We start from the raw sequence: 20,369 nt of genomic DNA on the forward strand, positions 1-20,369 counted from the left end.
ATTTGCTTTACCTCCCTTTCTGAGCTGTTATCTGTCCACTCACATCACATACTCGCTCTACCCTCCAAACCTGACTTCTGCTCCGATCTCTCCTTCCTGAAGTCCTAAATTGCTTGTTCAGTGGTACTACCACCTCTACCAGGAATTTTTCCTTCTCCCTCTCCTCAAGCAATCAAATTCCTTTCTTTAAATTTAACTGTGAAACTTAATTTTGTTTAGCATCCTATATTATGATTGTAATACAGAGATGCACAGGTTTTAACTTCTGACAAATACTGAATAGAAACAAATTTAATTAATTTAGATGAAAATCATGCTTAAAAATCAGATTATTATGATTATACTCCCTTTATTTTTCCCTAACAAACTTATTCTCTGTTACATTTTCATTATCCAGATTCTAGAAGCAATGATCTATGCTTCATTACACTTGAAAAATAGAATAATAGCATCACAGGCCATGTCTACACTGCCTCTTGGCCAAGACTGCTGAAAAACAAGACCCAGCTCTCACTCTTGCACAGGGCTGAGCCCAGCAATTGGGCAGAGTAAACAGGTTGTTTTTTTTTACAGGGGTTCTCAGCATGTGCCCCACTAGTGCTCTCAGACTTTGTGTCTTGGGAAAGAGACTGGCACTGGAGCAAGCACTCAGGATGTTGGGAACATGCAACTAAATTATGAACATATGGCAATCAAAGAGAAATTTTGCAAAAACAAACTAAATCCAGTGCACCTAATTCTTTTAGGTATCAGTAAGTGGGGTGGAAGGGCTTACCTTTATCTGAAATGCTAACACCTTGTATTTCCCATGTAGTCAGAGAATCAGGCAGAGTAACTGGAAGACTCTTTGATCTGTATTTAAAATTATTTTTGTGGATGAGTATATTTATATGTTTCCATTCATTTGTTAATACAGATAACTGACATAGTACTACACAGATTCAATCCAGAAAAGGTTTCAATGTCTAACATAGATTCAGACAAGATAAGAAGTTCTGAAGGATCTGAAGCTATTGGTTTTTGAACACTAAAAAAAAATTATTGGTCTGATTAGGCTTAATATGGGTTGCTCTTGAAGGACTATAACTTTAAAACTAAGCTAAATGAGCAGTACTAAAGTGGAATAACTACATAATGCCCCAAAAGGTTTAACAATGTAACTTTGGGACAAATGAAAGAAAAACTGTTCAGCTGAAAAACATTTCTGTCAGTTGCAAAAAGAACTGCAAAGGATGAACTTACTGCCCTGTTAGCCGTAGCTAACTTACTGTGCCAAGCACAGCGCCTCTGAATACTTCATGCTACTTGGCACTGTTACTCAGCTGTGCTAATCGGCCAGCTCAGGATAGTGGAAACAGCTGCATTGTGCTTCCATTTTAGGAGGCAGCCCACAGGGAGCAGCATAACATGTTTAAAGGCACTGCTGCCTACTTGCCTAGCACGATAATTTGGTCTGCAGAAATGTCCTTTTGAGTCAGTATAAAAAATAGGGACCATAATCATTTCCCTTAGCAGCAAGGATGTCTTTTTCTCAAATGATAGTAAATGATTAAAAAAAAAAAGTACCCTTGGGGAACCTGGTGGACTTCCCATAACCAGCTTTCAGGGAAATAGCTTCGAACCTCTGGTTTAACCAGATCCAGGAAAGCCTCAAATTCTGGAAAAAAAAAAAAAGATAAAAAAGGGTGCATCTGTACCAGTTCTGGGGCTCTCCAGGTAATGGAGCTCACAGGCAAGCCTTGCCCACTCAATCCTGCTCTGCACATGCATTATGGAAATGAGGCAGTGAATCTGCTCTGATGAGACCCCCCACTTCCCACTGCCACTTTCAGCCATGCTAGATAGAGATCACAAGACAAGCAGGTGGGTCTCCACAAAATGTCTGGAGATCTGTGTTTTCAGGAGCACCTCAGAAGTAGCAAAGACAGGGCTAAACAAAGAAATACAGGGATTCCCAGCATTTCATACCCACTTTACCCACCATTCAATCATAATCATTCTATTACTCAAAATCTTTACTTCTGATTGGCTTTGGTACATGAAAAATGTATTTTGAATGCTTTCACAACAAGCTACCATTATCTCAATGCATCCATCTGCACAACACAAATGTACTGCTATTAACCAAGGTGTGCTGCTGGTGGATCTGAAAGCATTAGGAATATACAGATTGCCCTTTGGCCCATCTTGGGTGCATAGCTAGGAGGAAACTCAGACTCCTACTCTCCTCTCTGTGCTGAGATCTCTAATACTCAATGGCCTAGTTGGGTAGGGGATTTGACCATGACATTGCAGTGAAGGGTTTGCATCCATGTCGTGTCCAGGATGTAACTCCTCTCATCTCCTGTCCTAGCTCCAGTGTGCCTAAAGGCAATAAGGTCAGAAATATTGCTTCCTGCCATGGTCCCTGGACAAGCTTGATGGTACAGAGACCTACCCATCCTGAAGCATGTAGAACATAGGTTCTTGGTACCCATTTAAATTAATGATGGAACAACCTCACCAGACACTGCAGCTTCAGCATAGGGGTGTGCGAAGCAGGCCCTATTCGATTCAGATTTGGCCCAGATCGGGGACAGTGATTTGATTCATTGATTCAATCACTGTCCCTGATTCAGCTGGGCCGAATCTGCATCTAAAGATTCAATACCAATTCGGAGAATCGGCCATTCAGACATAGACACAGCTTTAAATGCTTTTTCTACATACTTTGAGGTAGCAGGCACAGCTTATGATCGGTGCGATGCTGGGGTGCATGGAGCATCCCACAGGAGCACGGGGGGGCCCCCCACAAGGTCGGCAGCCACCCGGAAGTGGACCAGAACTACTTCTGGTCCACTTCCAGGTCAGCCAGGGAGCATGCTGGAGGCTCCCCCTGTGCCCCCCTGGCTCGGCCATCAGGCACAGGGGTCCTTGGGTGCCCCCTCCGACCCAGGAGGCACCAATGGCTGAGCCAGGTGGGGGGCATGAGTGGGGGAGGTGGACTGTGCTTCTGGTCCACTTCCAGGTCTGCTGCCAAGTGCACTGGGGAGCCCCCCATGCTTGTGGGACACTCCATGCGCCTAAGCATCGCAGCACTCATGAGCCCCTGCTACCTTGAGGTATGTAGAAAAAACATTTAAAGCTGTCTCTATGTTCGAATCGCCGAATGTTTCTGAATCAATTCGGAGGGTTCCGATTTGATTCAGAGTGATTAAAGGGTCCTCTGATTCGATTCAGAGATTCGGCCACCAAATCGGGATGAATCAAATCAGGGACCAAAGCTTTGCACAGACACCTAAACCGTACTCTACTACATGCGTCTCATAGCTACGTGCACGCACCCACACAAGGATTAAAACCCCCAAGACTTACGCTTTCGTGCCAACATTAGAACTTTGTTGGGCTCTTGCTGACGCAGTTGATTTGCATATTCACAGCAATCTTGAAATGCATATAAGCACTTTGGGCCACCCTGAACTCGTTTAGTTCTTTCTGCACAAGTCTCACTGACTGGATAGGCTCTTACTCCATCCATGCAGCACTGACGAACTGCTTCAAGTACATATCGGGATGCTGAAATAATAATGAAATAAATTGAACAATCCTCTCCCTTGAGATACAGCCATTCTTCTAAAAATGCATTTTAAGTAGTCACACCAAAATGATTTCCTCTACATTACTGCTCTGGATAAAGATTTGAGGGAAACCTACCTTCTTATTTTTCTAAAAGCTGGTGCTCAAAATGGCCTCTTCAAATTAGTACTATACTACTGAATCAAAAATTTTAAAATGCATAAGAAAAAGGAGACAAATTACATTTTACAATATAAAGGCAGCTATAGAAGTTATAATCACATTTGGCTACCTCTAAGGGGTATATGATATGAACTGGTGATCTCAGTCCAGTCACTGAGGATAGTAACCCACAATACAGATGTTACTAGTACCACTGGAAGCCACAGAGGAAGGAATTAAGGGCCATACAGAAACATTCAGATTCCTGATTCCCAATTTGTCTCTTCTTTTTCTATACTTTTAAACTTAAAAATAAAACTTTTGAACAACCTCTTTTCTTTATTTCCTCCTTGAAGTCAAATCGTTTGGATCGTACAATTGCAGCACAAATCTCATCTGTTTAAAAAATAAAATGGAAATGTTATAAAGTTTTTTTCCCAAACATTTATCCCATCTGCAAAATAAATTAGTTTAATTATTTTCTAGAATGTAGCTGTGACCTAGGGGCAGTGTTTACTTTAATTAATCGCAAATGAAGCTATAATTGCTTTAGGCTTTAAAATCTAAGATTTTTTTTAAATAGCTGGTAGGGTTGGAAGGGACCTGCGCAGATCTGGGGAGCAAAATATATAATCACAATTCTTATACACTATACACACTAGTTAGTGTGTGTGTGTAGTTAGGTGACTACAATTCCAGTACAGCTACTTTTCATTATTATATAATTACTTTGCAACATAATAGCTACAAGATGCAATATGAGGCTGGAGAAAAACAAAAAACAGATTAACACCTTCATGGTTAAAAGGTGATAGATTACCTGCTTCTTTTGAATCATCTGCATTAGCATTAGTTAGAAATGTAAGCCCAGCTAAGCGGAATACGTTAACATTGTTCTGTCCTCCTCCAGCACCACATCCAAGATCACTCTTTTCCAATTCTAGCATTACCTGTAGGAAAAAATAAACCAGAACATAACTTTAATGTAGGATATGACTCATGAGACCTGCGAGCATCTATAAGCCACTTTAATCAGTAAATGATACAAGGCTGCCACTAATTCAATTTTACTATTCTCACCTGTACTAACCTGTCGGGTAAAGCCACTATGAGGTGTTGTTAAATAGCTACAACATTTAACTTCTGAGTTTATGTCACTTTCAGTGGCAGCCAAAATTAATTAAAAATATATAAGTAATTTGCAAAGAGTGCTGACCGCTAAACTAGAACAGTATATGTTACAGTGGTCTATGTTACAGTGTGCATATACAGTGATATATGTTATCCTACCAGTGCGCTTTCAAGCCCTAACATGAAACGATCACTACCAAGACAGAAACTTCCATGCCTATTCACAGACATGAAGCTCTCCAATAATGCTTTTGGTGATGTAAAATCTGGACACACAACTCTTTCCCACTGAATAAGTACATATCAGAAATGTTTGGTGTTTTTTTGGTGGGTTTTTTGATTGCTCAACTAGACCAAAACCTGTGATAGAGGGGAAAAGTTCCACATCCTATTATCAGACTGGCTGAACGCATGGAACAATAGCAACTTCCAGATACAAGATTCATTTTTCTTTTCTAGATCCTACTTAACTCTTTCCATAGACCTCTTTCTGGTCCCAGCAACTCCATATATGGCTTTGTCCATAGATGACAAAGTAACGAAAGAACTGAACTGGGTTTTCATGTAAAACGGTATGTTCTTTCCCGGCTTATAAGACTCTTGTCTGGATGATAGTTTAATCTATAAATTGAAAACAAATATAGGTCCTTTAAAAAAAAACAAAAAAAAAACAAAACAAAAAAAAAAACTTACACTGGGAAAAGCTAAGAGAGGTGAAAAGCTGAGATGGAAGTAACATTTTCAGGAAGTATTACAGTAGCTCTGAGAAGAATTTTGCTCACACAGTGAATGCGCTACTTAATTAAAAAAACATAGAACTTTTAAGGCACATTCTATTAGTTACCTCAAGGCTGTTCCCACATTTCTGTTCTACATTCAGCCAAACCGAATCAGCTACTAATTCTGCAGTGTTCTCTCCAGTGACAATGTAGTAGACAAGAAGACGGGCTGAAGGAACCATATCTTGGGTTAGCTGAAAGCTTACATGTTCATAGTCTGTATCGTTAATCCTAGCCTGAGTTCCAAAGCTTATTATTTTCCCTTTGGACAGAATCTATGAGATAGAAAAGAAAAGAAAAAGACAATCCCAGAATAATAAATTGCAGCAAGTATTTCTGCCTATTTAGGAAGAAACTTTGGCAAGTAGAGTCAATAATATATCACTTGCACATCTTAACTGGAGAAAAAAAAAAAGAAAAAGAAAAAAAAAGACCTGTTCAGCCTTCACAAGTGAAGGCTGAGGGGGGACCTGGTGACCATCTATAAACGCACTAGGGGGGACCAGAAGGGCTTGGGGGAGACTTTGTTTCCCCTAGCGCCTCCCGGGATAACACAGAATAACGGCCACAAGTTGTTGGAGAGTAGGTTTAGATTAGACATCCGTAAGAACTACTTCACAGTCAGGGTGGCTAGGATCTGGAACCAACTTCCAAGGGAAGTGGTGCTGGCTCCTACCCTGGGGGGCTTTAAGAAGCAGCTTGATGCCTACCTGACTGGGGTCAATTGAGCCCAGTTTTCCTCCTGCCCAGGCAGGGGGTCGGACTTGAAGATCTACAAGGTCCCTTCCAACCCTACTTCTATGATTCTATGAAAACCCAAAATGATGTTTATATGAAACTCAATTCATTTTTCAAACATTAAGCCACACAATAGTATGTAAAGTAGATTAATTCCTTGTATTTGGAGCTTAATAAAAATCAAACATTTGAAAGGTTTAACAAACTGTATGCACTTGATGTAATAAATATACATTATTGTGTTTTTAAGCATAAACAACAGGTGTACAGATGATAATGTACCGTGTGTTTTAATCAATAGATAACAGCATAACTGACAGCAGCAGTTTTTCATGATGTATGTCATCCTATCAACTCTTAGATACAAAGTTATATAACACTATTCCTGAAAACAAGTTTAGGAATCCAAGATACCTAATCTCTCCTGGCAGGGTAGGAAAGATTATTCTTACTTAGACCACATTTAAACTAAAACAAACATGGCATTGCTCCCTACCCCCAAAATGAAGCACAATATGCTCTGCAAATGCTTTTTTGATGTTTGCCCATAATCTTGCTCTAACCAACTGCAAATACATCCAGTTCCTGTGGAAGTTCTTAATACAAGAAAATGAACAATTTCCCTAGGTAAACACATTATTAGAATATGAAGAAAGCATGTGTTCAAGTGCTCAAGTGCTTTGACTAATTCCAGCTCTTAATCAGGTCTACAAGTTCTTTGGTGCTGTCCACTGTTGTAACTGCTATCTGGCAGCACCGTCCTTTCAAATGCAGGAATTCTGAGTTACAGACTTCACATTATAAAATGTAATGCTGCTGACAAGTGGTTAACAGTGCTCACGGAAACTCTAACTCATTTTTACAAGTTGTTTCTCCATGTCAGTATTATATGGGATATGCATGCAGAAGCTTTGGAAGAAGCTGCTTTCTGAACTCAAACTTAGGACTTTGATTGCAAGGGTTGCATATCTGGCACCCCAACTTGTAATGTGAAAGTACATCTGTTACTTACCAAATAGCTGTAATAATATATTTTATGAATATAGTGGCTACTTGGATGCACATTAATGTTGATATGGTCCCCCACATGGAGCATTTTATGGTTTGAAGCCCAGTCAATATATAGATAGCTTTTGCTGAGAGATGAGTAAGCTGTTGCTTCATAGCGTTCAGTTGCCTGGTTTTCTTCTGAAAGACTTGGATCTGCTGTTTTTACCTAAAAATGATGTCAGGTGTATTAAAAGATGTTATGCCAACAAATAAATAGCTTAAAATGTTTTGTACTTCTATAAAAGCTTCCATGAAGAAAGTAAAGATACTTCAATTAAAAATCAAGCCAGCCTCAGAACCATTGCGAAACAAATACTGTTTTGTTTAAAGTTTTGGTTTATTGTATAGATAGGTAAATTAACTCCATGGACTAATTTTAAAGAAACTAAGCACCAATAGTCCTCCAGCCAATAATAAAAGAAGGAACAGAAATAAGGCATCCTGATTTCTAAACACAATTATTATATTTCTTTTAACAAATTAAACATTATAGTGTAAACTTAATGGATTGAAACATTAAATTTAAGAGTGATATGAATGACTTTAATAAAAGACACCTCAAACCATTGCCTTACAGTCTTGCCTCTGCACATCCAAAATGCAACCAGTAAACACTATTCTCTCCATTTCTCTGAGCCAGCCAGAACAAAACCAAAAAAAATCCCTATTAGAAAGCCTTTTTCTGTGTAATTTGTTTAATAAACATTTGGATGAACAATATCTGAAGTTTTGTGTGCTTGTCTAAATTGGACTTCTGAAATCTCTATAATACTCATATTTGGTAATTTCCAGCATTTTTCACAACATCTCTTAGATTACAAAATAGTCACATTTTCAAATTCCCTGGTTTCGTGTGTAAAATCTTTCTATCTATACTGTCAACAAGTCAAAGCACACCATAAGGGAGTATGAACTGTACAAGAAATACATGATTCAAAAAGAATTTAACTCACTTGAAACTCCAATGTTTTGCTATCAGATGGAATATTAACAATAAATAATGCGGTTCCGTCTGTCCTGCTTGTTTGTCTCCTCCCAGATTCTGAGCCCTCTTGTACCAAATGAGTTGAATCCATCTGTTCATTAACTACATTTGCAGTGAGAGTTACAGGGAGGTTTCCAACTGGCTGACTCAACGTATCTTTCACTTGCACCTATTTAATAGAATAGATACAATTTAATATAAAAAATTTATAATTCTTCAAATACGAGCATGAGCAGGAGCATCAGAGAGTGAACAGCCTCCCCAGCTACTGTCATGCTTCCATAATAGTAAATCCAACCATGCATGTTCAAAGCATGGTGAAGCAGACAGATCTTACGTAATATGGATAAAGGAAAACATAACTGCATGCAACCAGGTTGCTTATGTTAACTAACCTTTATAGAGAATGGAAGTCCAGGTTTCACAAAAAGAGGAGTAGCAACCAAGTTCAATTTATACGGAGACAGGACAAATTTGACTCCAAAAAATTCAGCTTCTTCACTATGTCCACCTACCAAAACATAGTATCTCTTTTGAAACATGTACTCTTGGACCCCATTTCTCCATCTGCCCTCAAAGGCTCTTTTTAAAGGCAACCCAAATAATTTCTTATCCTCAAGCTTTATTTAGTCTTTGCCCATGACAATCAAACTCTTATCAGCATGAAATATAACTTATGAAAAAGAGAGGGGGAGAGAGAGAAAGAAAGAAAGAAAGAAAGAAATACTTTAATACTTTTAAGAATATGCCACATTGTGCTGGGTGATATTAACTTATCCTCCTTCATCTTTATACCATTTTGGTAAAAGCACATTTGAAAAAGAACCTTGTCTAAACAGTGTAATTTTCCTTCCTCAGTTTTATTCAGATTTGCAGATAAGTGTGTTAAAAGTGTAGCAAGAAACCCTTTTGTCTGCCCCCCACCTCAAATGTGAAGCTGCTCCATATGGCAAAAGCCCCTCTTTTAGTATTTGCCCCTTTCGGGGATGCTTTCTCTTTTCTACCTTTTCTTCCTTCCTCTCTCTCTTTCTTTTATTATATCATTATTATTTTTATAGAAGGTGTACTTGTAGAGAAAATAGAGCTTGTGGATTCTTTTACAAATGTACTTTAAGTTTAACAGTTGTACCATGCAACAATGTTAACAAGGGCAGGAATCTCTGTATGGAGCAGGTCCCTGAATGAATCATGGTTCATTGTGTTACACAGTAGCTAGTCTGGATAAGCATGTTAATGAGCGGCAATTAACACCGACAAAATCAGAGACCAAGAAGAAGAAAGAATCAATAAAGAGCTAGGAATTCCCAGAAACTTCATTGTTAAAGGTATGGAAGCCCTGTTTGACCTAATCAACGCTGGAAACAGACCTTTGGGGCTGAAATACCCCCTGATCAACCACTTCCAGAGCTCTATTCATCATGGCAGTGAATCAATCAAAATTCATCAATGGACTCCTGAGACTGCACGTACATGCGGACGTGACCCCTGGGGCTGATAGCTGCCATCCAGCAGCTACCAAGAGGGACGTCCCTCAAGGTCAACGACCCCTGGATTGGGTAAGCCTGAGAATTGGGGAGTCACCAAAGTATGCCAGAGAGGGATAAAAAGGCAGCGAAGAATGAACCCCAATGGCGCCCTCTTTGACCTGACCAGCACCCTGCCTGTCCAGCCAGAAGGACCAGCCAGCAACCCCCTTCTGCAGCAACATCACACTGAAAGAAGCCTCAATGGGCCATCGACGGCAGACTCCAGCACTTGGGGATTAGGTATATCTTGACACCAGTGCTTAGTGTTCAGAGCTAGCTACTGTGAGTGTGGGTGTGTGCGTGAATGTGTGCGTTTGAGGGGATCAGCACCAAGTTTTATGGTCTGACTTTTGCATCCGTCCAATAAACTAGAATTTTATGATGATCCTGCGAGTTCGTGCTTTGTAGCCAGCAAAAGGAGAGACAGAAACACCTTACCATCAGACTCCAGCACTGTTGCTGCAATATATAGGTATGCCCCATTTAATTCTTCTAGACTTTGGCGGCCTATGTCTCTAACTGCATTTCTGCTATTAAAATTGATCTCTGCAACTCCATTTGTCATCTGATAAAAAATAAAGGTTAACAAATTATTTATTCTATTATTCACAGTTTTAACATTTTCTACAAGATTCAACAGTTTCTCTCTCAGAAGTTGCTACACACATAATCTGTTTACTAGGAAACTAAGGATGAAATGTTCTAACAGAAGAGAATAGAATTAATTCCCTCAAATATTGGTAATTAACCACCCAGTGGCACAAGTTGCACAACAGGTCCTCAAAACTAGTATGACCTAGGTGCAATGTAGAGAGGGAAGATTCGAAGACATTCAGGGAAGAGTGGGCCTTTCATCATCTTTGAACGACTGCACAGAAGACCAAACTAACTAAAGAGAGAAAAACTGGAGGTATAGGAGGATCTCCCAAAGAACATCCATTTAATTTGGAATTGTTTGGGTCTTGCCATCACTGTACTACAATGCCCATTTATTCTGTATTCGATTATCTTCATTTATTCTATGATTTTTAGTGTAAAAATTCTTTCATGAACTGATATAGCTCAGGAGTGACAAACTCATCTGGCCCGTGGCTGGTCCATGGGTTGGATCAAGCCCCAGGCCCCCCCCCAGCCTGCATGCCTGATCTAATCTAGGATGCTGACACAAGCATGTGCTGCGTGCAACACAGCCCAGGTCCTGGCTAAGCAAACAGCGATTGTCTCCCTTTAACTGATGCAAACCAGGATGCCTGTGCAGTTCCTTTTTCCCCATCCCCACAGGCAGTTAGGCTCAGCCCTGCCTTGGCCAGCCACTCTTGAGCAGCATAGGTCAGGACCAGCCCCAGTGAGTGCTATGGACAGTGCAGCTTGGTACCCAGCCCTAGCAACTGTTGTGGGTGGCATCAGGCTGCCCAGCACAGTATGTGGGTCAACAGGATAGACCAGAAGCCAGATAATGGGGCTCCATGGGCCAGATTTGGCCTGCAGGCCCTGGGTTTGACATTCCTGATACATCTACATTTTATGCAAATGTATAATTAAGCTGAACTGAAACTGCTTTCTGGCTGAGACAAGACCTGCTAAGCTTCAGTCCAAAATTAAGTTTTATGTTCCTTATAATAGGGATTTCCAATAGAAATACTGACTGAATAAGTGACAATCCCAACCAGAGGGCTGGATCTAATTCCTGTTTAATCCAAAGGAAAGACTCTATTAAGGCCTGAAGTAGGCATATGATGTGAAAATACCTGGGTCATCTTTTTCTTACCTCAGCTACATGCATTGCTTTTGGCATCATTGTTTTTTCATTTGCTTCAATTATTCCAAAACGGACAAAAACATCTGCCCAGGCAACCACCTTGTTATAAAAGTAGCTTGAGAATAAGACAATAAAATACTCTTTTAAATTGCTGTTTCAATGGCTAGAGCAAAGCTGACTATAAATATCATATGCACTTAATTTCTCATGAGGAATTGGCTCCTAAGCAAGAATGGGCACAGTAAAGAGATGTATATGTTCTTGGCAAATGTTTCTAGTCAAAGCTAAGACCTGTTGACAAGCATTGAAGGAAGATGCATTCAATTATTTTCCACTGCATAAAGGACTGCAGTGGTGTAACCTTTTTGAGAAGAAAGAAAGATAGAAAGAAAAAAAATGGGGTGGGGAATCTTTGGATACAGGAGGATTCAACTCACTAAGGTAAAGAAAAGCTGAATGTGTTTACAACCAAGTCCAATTTTCCTTACCTAGCTTGAATAGTTATCTTGAATTTCTCAAATTTCTCAAAACTAATGAAGTTATATTCTGGTTCTATGGAGACGGAAAAACTTGGCATTGCTAAAAATTAAGCAGAAAGTTAAATATAATAATTTGAACCTAACTGAAAATATTAAGCAAAACAACTATGGTGTCATTGCATGGGCTCCAATTAATTAAATGTTAGATAAATTATTTGAATTACATATTTAATGGAAATGAAAAATAAGCCCATGAGCAATCAGACATTACCATATTCCTTAACTTCAAATTTAGTAAAAGCTGTTGTTGTGAAGCTCTTCTTGTATTTAGCTTCAATCTTCCAGGTACCATATCTATAAAAAAGGCAAAATAACATTTTAAGATGAAAAACAATGTATGCCTAATAATAAAAATATGAATGAATCTTGTTTAATAAAGTCTACAGTTTGTTGGTGAGAAGAAAACTCTGTACAAAATTGCACTTATCTTCAATGCAGTTTCATAAAGACGAGAGATTGTGCTGCTCTGCTAATATATGTTTAATTTAATCAGGCTGTTATGTGGCAATCATTTTGAAGCAGTTAACATATACTTGTAATTAATAGGTAGCTACCTGCTTTACCACTGGTTACCTCTACAGGTTTTGATGCAGTCCCTCATCCAAGGACTCATTATGAAGACTGTATCCTGATTTGTGCTGGTTGAACTGAAGATGAGATTTCAAACCAATTCAGTTAAACAGGTGCAACTGTTTGAGAGCACTCTTGAATTGATCTAAGCCTTGCTTAAGGATATTTAGTTCGCATCTGTGTAAACTAAACTAAAATAAAATAACCCAGTATAACCCTGTTCACAGAAGGGTTTTTGTTCCATTTTAATTAAATCTTTATAAACTGACCAACCAACAGCAGTACAATTTCTTGATGCAGAACAACCCAAAATTAATTTAATGCATATCCTAATCACTCAAAAACCCTGAAGGAGCTTCTTTTTAACCTAGGTACTACAACTACTTTGCTTTCATTCACTAGGACTGTAACATAGCTTGAGAGGTTAATTTAGCATAGGTTATAACTAGACTTTTTTCCCCCTCTAATGAAGCTAGCCCACTTTGGGTTTATCTGCACTACATTTTTACCTTGATTTAAGTAACAGCCAAGTAAATCAGAGGTACTTGGCATATTTGCATAGGCTAGTATGTACGCTACCTTCAACATTTATTCCTCATAAGAGCACAGACATTTGTGGCTAGAGCAAACATTTGAGTTTAGGCTAGATGAAAGTATGGGTGTTAAACTGTACTCTGGTCTACACCAGGAAACTATGCATTTTTAATGTGTGTTAGTTAAAACGTTAAAATCCTAGCACAGACAATCTGAGGGCTGTCACATATTACACATAGGATGTGTTAACTGGACTTAAAATGCAAGCATCCATGTGTTCAAGCAAGAAAACATAGAAGGGTGCACTGATAAAGACTGTGTTGATGCCGATGGCTGATTATTGACTGATACTGATCTGATAGCTGATATACAGGAATGTAGCCTGGCAGCTTGGAGAGCAGCATCCAGCCGGTAAATCGGGGATGGGGGGTAGAGAGGAGAAAGGCGGGTGGAAAGGAAGGGAAGAGGAATGTGGGGGGAGCAGATCATGGTGAGGGAGGGAGGGACAGAGGGGGGGAGCAGGGCAGGGGCTGTCCAGACAGGGCAATGAATGCGGCCCAGGAGTGGGATGGAGCCATAGGCAGCTTGTCCGGGGGGGCGCAGGGGGATGAGAGGGAGGGTGGCTCCCTGCCACTACATGCACCCCTGGGGGGCAGGCTGCCTGCTGTGGGCTTGGGGCCAGGGTCTACACTGGCTTCTTCCCAATGTGAGGGCTGGGCCAGGGTTGTGCTTGGGGCAGGTGGAAGCAGGGCGGGCAGTGGCAGCAGTGCTGGGAAGGGAAGCTAATCAGGAATTTTGGGGTCGCTATAGCCCACCCTGTAGCCACTCCTCCCAGCACCCCCACTGCCCGCCCCACTCCTGCTGGCCCCAAGTGCAGCCCCAGCCCAGTCCCCTTCTGGGAAGAGCCTGGTGCAGCCCCAAGCCCACAGCAGGCAGCCCGCCTTCACCCCTTGCACAAATCTGCAGGGCACAGGCCACCCATGCCTCCCCTGGGGGTGCATGCAATGGCAGGTAGCCAGCCCCCTTCCCTCCCCACTGCGTCCCCTGGACAAGCCACCCACGAGTCTGTCCCACTCCTGGGTCACATTTAATGGCCACTCTGGGCATCACATGCCCCTGCCGTACTCCCTCCCTCGCTGTGGGGGCCTCGATCTGCCCCCCACCCCGGTGCCCCCACAAACTTAGTGGCAGGAAGCTACTCTCCAAGCTGTCCTGCTGCATTCCTAGCCACCTGCATGCTGCGGTTGCACACATGCATGCAGCAGTCATCAGTGATATTATCGACTACACAGGTCAAAAAAAGCCAATTGCTAATAATGACACCAGCCAAAAAAAGCCAATGCCAATAATATTAATTTTCCTTTTATCAGTGCCGATCCAATTTGCCACCAATATATCAGTGCACCTCTAAAAACATGTAAGTGTGATCAGATAGCAAAGTTGTGACTCTTTATGGGCAAGCTATGTATGTTAGAGATTGTCGCACAGATTACCATGAGACTGGTCAGAATGTGTTCTAACTTTAATATGGCACAGATTTAACACATGCTAAGTGGCTCACATAACAAGGCTACGAGTTGTAGTTCTAATGCATATCAGCCGGTCAAGGTATTACAAATAAGCACAGCCCAGTGGAGATGCAACAGCTGGCAATAAAGACATTTTTCCACCAGCATAGCTAGCCCGCCTCCCAGAAAAAACTATGCCAACAAAAGCACTCTTCTGTTGGCACAGCTGCATACTCACTGGGGGTTTTGCCAATTTAGCTGCTTTTTCACACTCCTAGCCAGCATCATACTCCTATGCTGACAAAAACAGTCTATAGTGTAAACCTGACCTTAGTGAAGTCTATGTAAAAAACAACTAGTAAGCAGTTCCTGCAGACGGTCTGTGTTAGGCTGAAAACAGTGAACACTTGGTTCAGTGTGGGGCCATGTCTACACTAGGGAAAAGCACATTTTTAATATGCTTCAGCAGGCTGAATAAACCCTCCAAAAGATCCTGAAGACTTCTAGTAGGGTCCTGATCCATGCCTAGAACTCCTAATAACCAATATGTGAAAACAACAAATATATAAAAGTGGTTCCTTCCATCTTGGGGGTCTAGGGCCCCACAACCCATGAGAAACCTGGGACCTGACAGCAATGCAAAACCCATCTCTCGAGTGACTGAAATTACTATTGACTTTTCTAGTGAAAAGAAAATGAGTTAAAACATTTTCTGCTTTACATTTCTACTAGCATCGGTTTGCTTACCCAATGAACCTGCAGCACGCCCTACAGGACTGAAGAAGAAATGATGAGGTATATATTTTGACTTCAGATACTACTGGAAGAAATAAAGCCCCTATGCTATATATTCTCTCTCTCTCTCTCTCTCACACACACAAACACACAAAATTATACTGGAAAAAGAATACACACAAATATTCCCACTTAAAGAGTTCATACACCTACTTTCAAACTATATCCAGTGCCAGTTTTTTTATGCATCTAAAAGTCCTCCCACCCAGAAACCAGCCTTCTACCTCATGCCTGGATTCCAGCATGGAAGGAAATCTTTAGGGGTTTTTTTTAACTTTCTTGGCCAACTGGCCATCATAGGCCCACTTTTCTTCTGTTATTATAATTCTATCCATTAATATCTTTACCTGAAGCACTTCCCCACTTTCTGTTGCTACTGTGGCAATTAAAATACAAGAAATTGAACCTTATCCGTGGCTACTATTAACAATATTGCTTTATGCATAAAATGACAGGAACAAAAAAGAGCGTGGCTATGGCTGCCATACTGTCATGGTTGATATATGTCACAACCCAAAGTTGTGATTTGTTGTTTGTGTGTGCTTCGGCAACGCTAAATTATGTTCTCGCTAAAATTACAGTTTCCTTGCACGGTGGAGTTCTCTGCTGCGGGAGACAACTCCGGTGCAACGGGGGATTTCCCGCCAATTTGCAGCTTCTTTGCATGGTGCATTTCTTTTGCATCTCAGAGATGCACGGTGCAAAGGAGTTCCCGCCATTTGTATTTAGATTCACGCCACATTATTGGCCGGTTCTGAATGAAGGCATACATGGCGGCTAGCTATTGGCTTGCTAGCCATACAAAAGCCTTGGGTAGTTTCCGCCCAAGCCGGAGAGAGAGGAAAACTGGAGAGAGTCAGAACTCGCCAGGAGGAGGAGACTTCGCGCTGTGTGAAGATCTCTAAGCGATGTGGACCCTTGCAGACCCAACGCGCCTTTCTTAAGCAGGCAACAGAGATCTAAACAGCCTCTGGCCTCTCCCCGTCACCGAGTGCAATCCTAGACGTATCCCTATCCTATATATCCAATTTTCGAACCCATGGAGTCTTAACAGCTCTGGGGGCCTGGGAACCGAACAAAACCCACGGAGATTCAGCCACTCCGTGAGGAAAGAATTGCCGAACCCGCAGAGCCTTAACAACTCCGGGGCCAAAGAACCGAATTTGTCAGAGTCCTCCAACGAGGATTTAAGCAGAGCTGCACCTGGAAAAATGTCCAGCCTACACCGCGACCATCTTGGGTGTAAGTAAGTAATCTTTTCAATCAACCACTACGCCTCTGTGACTAATTCTAGCCCGTGCGTGCCTTGCCGCCCCGCGGTTTTCTCCGGCCCCGTGTGCCCGGGCTGCTGGCCACAGTCCGCATGCGCAAAGACGGGCCCGGCTCACCCCCGGCCTGCACAATATACACAATGCCCAGGACTAGAAATCTCCAGGTCATATCACGTACCTTAGGCACCCTGAATTAGGGGTGGCCACCCTGTAGCATAAGTGCTACAAGGAGCGTGGGCAGTCTGTGTGGCACCTGACAGACCAGGGAGGCAAAATGCAGCATAGTGCAGAGAAGGCAGAAAGTAAAGCAGCAGGATCAGGCAGGAGGCACAGGGCACAAAGCAGAAAACAGAGCAGTAGATTGGGCAGGGAGCATGGGACAGGAAGCAGAAAGCAGAGCAGCCCGCTGGGCAGGGGAAGGGGACTAGACTGGCACTTGGGATAATTTGTGGTTTACCATTCCCCCACTGCCTTAAATTATCAGCAAAATGCATTTTCAAAATCTGTGAGATAAGGTATAACTAAGTAATGGTTATCAGAAACACTTAACAGAAATCTACTTAGGGTTAGATGGAATCTTGAAGTCAGGAAAAGACACAATTCCAGTAAAGTCATTTTCTTCTATTATATCCACTTTTACTCCTTCTGGATCCTTTAGGTTGAAAAAACAAACAAACACACACAAAAATCACAGAGTTACAGACAGTTGAACAGCAAACACTCATAAAGAGATCATTTGAAGAACTTCAGTTGAGAACGATCATCCTCATTTTTCCTTACTATCTTGTCCATTTCACAGCACTGAAATCAAACAATCTTCTCAACCAAGTCCTAGGCTGAAAATCTGGAAAACATGTCTGAGAGTCCAGGAGTGAAATAGTTGTTACGTGAGACAGCATTGTTGGTGCATCACTAGGGTAATGCCACTACAGAAAAGGTTGAGACTATTGACTACTTTGAATTGGAACTGAAAGAAACAACATGCAATGAAAGGTTTCCCACAAATCTTATCCTTAGAAGTAAGAAGCAATTTTTTTTTTCCCCACTCTGTAGCTATTCTGGAGATGTGACTTGCCAACTATCTAACTGCGCAAAGCCACTTCCAAGGAACTTCAAGTTGATGCCTTATTAAATTACAAAAGCAGGTTTTGGACAAGCATTGTCAATGTTGTTAATGACCTGACAATCAAGCTATTCTGATGCAATAACATAGTGGTTTACTACTCAACTGTTTTGGGTTTTTTTCTCTTTATGGTCTCTGGGATGACAATATTCAATTATGTTCTGATATACTCACCACAAAAGTTAAGACAGTTTCTCTTTGGGCTGGCTTCAATTCTTGATTCAAAGAGTAAACCCTGACTTTCACTGCAAGAAAAATAAATTTAGAGTATATGATATTACATAAAAAATAAAATTACTTTAAGTTTCTACACTTATTTATTCCTAAAATCTTCAGTATTCAAAAGAAAACCACAGCCTATTGAATGCCTGGGACCCTATTAAGGACAACAAGAATTAGTAGAATTATTTCAAGCTATCAACAGCAGAGAGAAGCAGATTCTGAATTACAACTGCTTTAGACTGAATTATCACAGTCCAAAATAAATTATTATACTGTTATGGTCCCAGCATTCTTAGCTGTGGGGAAAGAAAGAACTACTGACATTTTCTAAAATGATAGCAATTCAATTAATTTTTTCAATGCAGTATTTCCTCAGTTATATTTTTGCAACGGTCTTTCATTTGACCTCAAATTACTCATCCATGATGGAAGGGAAGCTCAGGAGAGAATGTTATGAGAAACTAATGATTCCAAAGTGATGAAACAGTTCTGAATATTGTTTTGATTTTTAATGCACATTATGCTTAAATAAAAGTTGGCAGTAATTAAATTTGAATCCTAATTTCTCAGCAGTGCCAACTCACTTTAAAGCTTTAACTCAACCAGAAGGAAATGAGTATTACTCTACCTGATTGATCAGGAGTGTAAATGGGTTTGTCTGTCTGAATAAAGAGATATCCATTGTCATAAGTAACCGGCATTTTTTTTTCTCTTGCGAAATGCACAGAACTAGCTTCCAGATACACATGGACTGAGCTCCCTGGTCCTGGTAAATCTTTTGGCTGAATCTACGAGGCAAAAAAAAATATTGAAAAATATTAAAATAATTTTAAGTTATATGAAGGCAAATCATTATTTTTGAACAGTATATGTGATTGATAAGTACTATTCTCCTGTTATTTATTAAATATTAAGTTCATGAACACTAGTATCAAAAAAGATTTTCTCTCACATGTACACTGTATATAATAGTCAGGAACGGTGCAAACAGTTTTCTTTTTTTCAGGTAGTGTCTATGGGTCATTTGTACAGATAAAGCACTAGGTGAGAAGGAGCAAGATCCAGTAACTGTATAATTTATCAAAGTCCCATTTACATACCAAAGGTGAAATCCTGGCCCTTTTGAAGTTAATGGGAGCTTTGCCACGAAGTTAAAGATTTCACCCCAGTTTAGTCAGGCATATTGATTTACACTGAACAAACAATTCATCAATCCAGTTTACAGCCATGTTTCTCCACCCCATTTTTTTTTCTCCTCTCTCAGGCTAGGTACAGACATTCAAAAAGCCCAAAGAAGAATTGGTCAAATTACACAGTTTTCTGTAACCAGAGTAGTTTAGCTTGGTAGTGAACAGAACACACATTTGCCCTTTGGTAAGGGGGACAACTCTTAGACCAGATTCTGCCATTTTTGAACATCAGTATGTGCACCAAACTTCTGTTCTGTTATGGGTATAGACAGGTTTTGCAAGCCAAATTTGTGTTCTGTTACAGGCATAGACTGGTTTCTCATCACTTATACCATTAAAGTATAATGTCTGTACCTGGCCCTAAAGGTAAAGATAGTCAGAAGGTTTAATACTTTTATAACTACTAGTTCAATATAAATTAAAGTACAGGATAGAGCATGTCTATTTGTCTGATGAGAACACAAAATTATACCTGTATAACCAAGGACATCATCAGTATGCAAACAAAAGTGGAAAGATACGGCTTTAGGGAGTTATGGATAATTAAGTTAGTGAAGTTGCATTCTTTTGGAGCAACACCTACATTGATTTTTCTTTTTTATTTCCACAATATTGCTCGAATCTCACTTTTTTCTAGCTATTTTTTAAATCTCATTCCCAGCTTTTACAGGAGAAGAAAGGACTTGAATACATTACAGAAAATATCACATAAGAAAACAAGAAATTGTTTCACACACTTTTATATATTTTTGCTGATCAATTAATCTATGCATGAATTTCCAGGGAATTAAACTGGCACAAAACTGATATAACAGTCTGAAGAATCATGCCCCTCATCTTCGTTCAAATAACTGGAATTCATCATAACGTTTTCAATCTGCTCTAATTTTACAACCAAATATAACCATAAGGGAGGACAAGAAACGCTTTAA

General features: G+C 40.5%; 1 protein-coding gene across 4 annotated transcripts in view; it reads right to left on the minus strand.

Moving 5' to 3' along the window:
* Positions 1 to 20,369, minus strand: part of C5 (complement C5) — a 45,138-nt gene that overhangs the window by 22,446 nt on the left and 2,323 nt on the right. For 2 of the 4 annotated variants that reach the window (XM_014603739.3, XM_019475954.2), the window contains exons 3-19: positions 18,876 to 19,035; positions 18,200 to 18,270; positions 17,463 to 17,554; positions 12,436 to 12,518; positions 12,174 to 12,264; positions 11,695 to 11,800; positions 10,365 to 10,491; positions 8,796 to 8,911; positions 8,369 to 8,569; positions 7,378 to 7,581; positions 5,693 to 5,902; positions 5,320 to 5,469; positions 4,538 to 4,667; positions 4,048 to 4,113; positions 3,355 to 3,555; positions 1,567 to 1,657; positions 776 to 852 (exon numbers count right to left, since the gene is read on the minus strand). In XM_014603739.3, the coding sequence (XP_014459225.1) occupies positions 776 to 852; positions 1,567 to 1,657; positions 3,355 to 3,555; positions 4,048 to 4,113; positions 4,538 to 4,667; positions 5,320 to 5,469; positions 5,693 to 5,902; positions 7,378 to 7,581; positions 8,369 to 8,569; positions 8,796 to 8,911; positions 10,365 to 10,491; positions 11,695 to 11,800; positions 12,174 to 12,264; positions 12,436 to 12,518; positions 17,463 to 17,554; positions 18,200 to 18,270; positions 18,876 to 19,035 (2,176 nt within the window). Of the gene's footprint in view, positions 1 to 775; positions 853 to 1,566; positions 1,658 to 3,354; positions 3,556 to 4,047; positions 4,114 to 4,537; positions 4,668 to 5,319; positions 5,470 to 5,692; positions 5,903 to 7,377; positions 7,582 to 8,368; positions 8,570 to 8,795; positions 8,912 to 10,364; positions 10,492 to 11,694; positions 11,801 to 12,173; positions 12,265 to 12,435; positions 12,526 to 17,462; positions 17,555 to 18,199; positions 18,271 to 18,875; positions 19,036 to 20,369 lie in introns of those variants that run through there. The other 2 variants (XM_059715703.1, XM_059715705.1) reach the window with 2 other exon arrangements.

The sequence above is a fragment of the Alligator mississippiensis genome, chromosome 12 (genome assembly GCF_030867095.1).
Source record: "Alligator mississippiensis isolate rAllMis1 chromosome 12, rAllMis1, whole genome shotgun sequence".
In the NCBI taxonomy this organism is placed as follows: Eukaryota; Metazoa; Chordata; order Crocodylia; family Alligatoridae; genus Alligator; species Alligator mississippiensis.